The 5,032-nt window shown below is 45.9% G+C and overlaps 1 protein-coding gene across 1 annotated transcript; it reads right to left on the bottom strand.

Moving 5' to 3' along the window:
* Window position 1: 1 nt before the first annotated feature.
* LOC108298258 (26S proteasome regulatory subunit 4-like) lies at window positions 2-1,177 on the bottom strand (the record flags this gene model as incomplete). The annotated part of the gene is given in 1 exon segment (XM_017520970.2): window positions 2-1,177. A coding segment is annotated over 1 exon segment (1,140 nt), but the record flags the coding sequence as incomplete, so codon positions are not given.
* Window positions 1,178-5,032: the final 3,855 nt, after the last annotated feature.

Raw genomic sequence — 5,032 nt, 5'->3', positions numbered from 1 at the left:
CCAGGGTTACATCATCGGCCAGCGTCATCCTGCTTGTGTGAATCTGAAAGATGCGCTTCTTAGTCTTTTCATCAGGCAGGGGGAACTCGATCTTCCTGTCAATGCGGCCTGGTCTGATAAGTGCTGGATCCAAAGTTTCTATTCGGTTTGTGGCCATGATAACTTTCACATCTCCCCTGGAATCAAATCCATCCAGTTGGTTCAACAGTTCCAACATTGTTGGCTGAATTTCTCTCTCACCACCAGAATTTGAGTCGTATCTTTTTGTCCCAATGGCGTCAATTTCATCAATAAACACGATGGATGGTGCATGTTCTTCAGCAACTCGAAACAGTTCCCGTACAAGTTTGGGCCCATCACCTAGGTACTTCTGAATAAGTTCAGAGCCAACCACTCTCAAGAAAGTGGCTGGGGTTTGGTTTGCTACTGCTTTGGCTAATAAGGTTTTGCCTGTGCCAGGTGGACCTTAGAGAATGACCCCCTTGGGAGGCTTTATACCCATCTCTTCATAATATTCAGGGTGGGTGAGAGGAACCTCCACAGATTCCTTCATTTCCTGAATTTGGTTGTCCAGGCCCCCAATATCAGCATAGGTCTCCTGGGGGGCCTTTTCCACCTTCATCACTGTGACCAGGGGATCCGTGTCATCCATCAGCACCCCTATCACGGCATGCACCTTGTGGTTGAGCAGGACTGAGCAGCCAGGTTCCAGCAGATCCTTGTCTACAAATGACAGAATGCTGACGTAGTGTTCTGAGCCCACAGATGTAGACACAATGGCATGATTGTCATCGAGGGTCTCTTCCAAGGTTCCTACTGACATCGGGGTGCCCCTCAGATCATCCACTTTTGATCTTTCCTCCTCTTGCTTTTCTTCTAATGGTTTCATTTGTTCCTGATTTCTAATGAATTCTTCCTCCGTGAGAAGGTAGTCTTTAATTCTCTCTCATTTCAGTAATTTTAACCGGCACTGAGTGTGAGGTGTCACTAGTGGCAATTTGCTGGCAGCATCTGGTCCCTTTGTTTTCTTCTTCTTTTCCCCCACTCTAGTTGGTACAGGAGGTTCATATTTCTTTTTCTTGTCCTTGTCATCCTTCTTGCCACCTCCAGGACCATGGCCACCACTCTGACTTTGACCCATCTTGCCTTGGCCACTGGAGCTGCCGCTGCCGGAGGCTCTTCCCTAAATTGGGTTTTCAACAATCCCAGCTTTCACTGCCAGAGTCCCAGTCGGATTCCAGGATTTCGCACCCTAGCTATGCTTGCTAATCCTGGTTTAGAGCTAGCCCACTGAAATATTTAATTCACTTCTTAGTTCTTGCCTGTGAGATATGAGTGAGGTCTTACAGGAGACTTCAGGGCTCCCAGCCCTTCTCCTTTTGCTAATCCTCCTCATGCCCTCAAGAGAGGTACTTGCCATTCTCACCTCTAATGGAAAATGGAACGAGAAATAATCATATCCTTTCTTCCCACCCTTCTCCTGTGATTTAGGATTTCTGACAAAGCTGGCTTGAGATTGATCACTTAGAGCCAACTATCTACTCAGCCTTTTGTTTTTCACCTTCAGAGACAAAACCAATATAGTCCCAGGGACCTGGGGGGAAAGGGAGGGAGCAAAGAGATAGGGTATCCCCTATACTACACTCTTACCTCTTACTTCCTAGGCTTTGATTTCTCTACCAGTCCAGATGTTCAGTTCTCTTGGCCCTCCCTACCCCTTACTGGGATCTGGTTTTCATTTTCCAGTCTTTCTTGCCATACACAGTTGCAGAGATCAGTCAAATCCATACCACCACTGAGATCTCATTTATTGCCACAGATGCACAAAATAAATAACCCCCAAAAAAAAATGCACACAGGAGCTGGAAGCGGTGGCTCATGCTTGTTAATCCCAGCACTTCAGAACCAGGCAGATCATATAAGGCCAGGAGTTCAAGACCAGCCTGGGGCAACATGGTGAAACCCCATCTCTACAAAAATACAAAAAATTAACCAGGCATGGTGGCACAATTACTAGGGAGACTGAGAAAAGAGAATCACTTGAACCTGGGAGGTGGAGGTTGCAGTGAGCCCAGATCACACCACTGCACTCCAGCCTGGGTGATGGAGTGAGATTATGTCTCAAAAAAAAAAATGTTTGTACACAGGAAGAAGCAACTAACTCCAACTGGGTTTATGAGAATTCATTTTCCCAGAAAGAAGGAGAGTTAAATCTTATAAGAAGGTATAGGAGTTGGCCAGACAAGAGAAAGGGCACTCTGGGCAGTGGAAATATCTACAAGTACTGCCTGAATGGAGAGGAGTTTAATAATGTGTCTGGAGCATAGAAAGCAAAGAATATAGGCTATCAAAGGATAAGAGTGGGCAGGTTTTGCTATCTATGAAAACACAGGCTTAATCTTGCTGTCAATAAACAGGATGATTCCTTCAGCAAACATTTATTGAGCCTCTAACATGCGACAGGCACAGAGAATGCAAAGGTGAGTAAGAAGCACTGAAGTGGCTGCCTCAGGAAGGAGTCCCATCCAACCTTCTTCTAAATCCATTAGGACCTTGTATCTGACAGCACAAACAACAAATTCTCCTGCAACAAGGTTTTCCTTTTTTTTTTTTTTTTTAATGAATTTAATCTGCCTAACAGAAAAACTGGGAAATGAGGAATGGGGCAGATAAACAGAAGAAACATTATGGGATACTAAGAAGTTAAAACAGCCAGGCACAGTGGCTCATGCCTGTAATCCGAGCACTTTGAGAGGCCAAGGCATGTGGATCACCTGAGGTTGGGAGTTCAAAACCAGCCTGACCACCTTGGAGAAACTCCATCTCTACTAAAATTACAAAATTAGGCATGGTGGTGCATGGCTGTAATCCCAGCTACTTGGGAGGCTGAGGCAGGAGAATTGCTTGAGCCTTGGAGGCAGAGGTTGCAGTGAACCAAGATCATGCCATTGCATTCCAGCCCAGGCAACAAGAGTGAAACTCCATTTCAAAAAACAAAGAAAAAAAAAGGGAGTTAAAGCACAGCAGTGATACATATAGTGATGTAATCGTCATTCATTTAAACAAAGTTTAGCTGGGTGCAATGGCTCACACCTATAATCCCAGCATTTTGGGAGGCCAAGGCAGGCAGATGACCTAAGATCAGGAGTTTGAGACCAGCCTTGCCAACATGGCAAAACCCTGTCTCCACTAAAACTACAAAAATTAGCCAGGTATGGTGGCAGGCACTTTTAATCCCAGCTACTGGGGAGGCTAACGCAGGAGAATCAATTGAACCTAGGAGGCGGAGGTTGCAGTGAGCCGAGATCATGTCACTGTACTCCAAAATTAAACTTTTGTTTTAGTTTTGAGATGAAGTCTCTCTGTCACCGAGGCTGGAGTGCATTGGCAGTCTTGGCTCACTGCAACCTCTGCCTCCTGGGTTCAAGTGATTCTACTGCCGCAGCCTCCCAAGTAGCTAGGATTACAGGCGTGCACCACCATGCCCCGCTAATTTTTGTATTTTTAGTGGAGACGTTTTGCCATGTTGTCCAGGCTGATCTTGAACTCCTGACCTCATGCGATCCACCTGCCTCAGCTTCCCAAAGTGCTGAGACTATAGATGTGAGCCACTGCACCCAGCCTAGAACCAGCATCTATCTCACAATGTACACGTGAGGTGCTAGGAGATACATAAAAATTAAACCTCGCCATCCTTTAGGAAATTACAATCCAAAGGAAAAAATAATCCACACCAAATTACCACATGGTAGAAAATATTCTGGATTCTCCCTGACTCAGGAAGGGAGCTTGCAATAGGAAAAATCCTTCCAGGCTACCTCCCTACCCACCTCTGTTCACTTGTTCTCAGGAACACACTCCCAAATCCATGGGCTACAGGATAGAAGCCTCACTCTGTATAGTAAACACAAAGTCTTTTAGAAGTGTCTGGATCTGGGCTGGGTGCAGTGGCTCACACCTGTAATCCCAGCACTTTGGGAGGTCGAGGTGGGCAGATCACCTCAGTCCAGGAGTTGGAGACCAGGCTGAACAACATAGTGAAATCTCATCAAAAATACAGAAATTAGCCAGGCATGGTGGTAGGCACCTGTAGTCCCAGCTACTCAGGAGTCTGAAGCAGGAGGATCACTTTACCACCCTGGGGGCAGAGGTTGCAGTGAGCCAAGATTGTGCCACTGCAAGCCCACTCTAGCCTAGGTGATAGAGTGGGACCCTGTTTCAACAACAACAACAACAACAACAACAACAAAAGCGTCTGGGTCTGGCCCTCATCTAACTATTGTGGCCTTGTCCACCATCACTGTCTGCACTGTACTTCATGCTCCAACAATAGTCACTGACTTGTGCTTCTGTAAACAAGCAAAGTTTTCTGCGTTTTTGCACGTTGTTCCTTCCTCTCAGAGCAGCCTCTGCCTGCTTCCTCACCTGACAAACTCTTTCCTACCCTTGAGAATCCTAACCATATGGAACAGGTCTGCCTGACCCATCCCTGTGTTCCCAACTTCCTCTCTGTGTTCCTCATTATAGCAGTTGCCTGTCCCAACTGTTGGCACTTCCAACTACCCACTGAGCCATCAGCTCCTCCAGGGAAATGCTGGCTCACCACCTCTTTAAGCCCTAGCATACAGTCTGGCACCCCAGTCTGGCTCACAGTATCTGCTGCAATAATTATTTGCCAGCTGAATGAAGGAATAAGTGCCAAATTGTTAACATATTTACATAATGATACTGAATTCAGGAAAAGGAAAGCATTAGTCCCAAACAGAAAAAGTTACCCAGAAAACAGATTCACCTGCATGACTGGTAAAGAATAATGCGCAGAAAAATCTGAGCAGTGAGAAAAGGGAAGAACCCCACAGATCACCTTTGTAGAAACATTTGGTACACAGAACACAGTGTTCATTTTCCACAGGCTAAAGAACAAGGGTGGCCTGAAGACCATTTCTCTAGGCAGAAGAAGAAGCCCCTAAGAAAGAAAATGGGAATCCATTGAGTCATTCAACATATAGTTATTGAATGCCTAACTGCTGGG

Source organism: Cebus imitator, unplaced genomic scaffold (genome assembly GCF_001604975.1).
Source record: "Cebus imitator isolate Cc_AM_T3 unplaced genomic scaffold, Cebus_imitator-1.0 Scaffold923, whole genome shotgun sequence".
NCBI lineage: Eukaryota > Metazoa > Chordata > Mammalia > Primates > Cebidae > Cebus > Cebus imitator.
The sequence above is the reverse complement of the archived record's forward strand: the minus strand, read 5'-3'. Positions and strand labels throughout refer to the sequence as shown.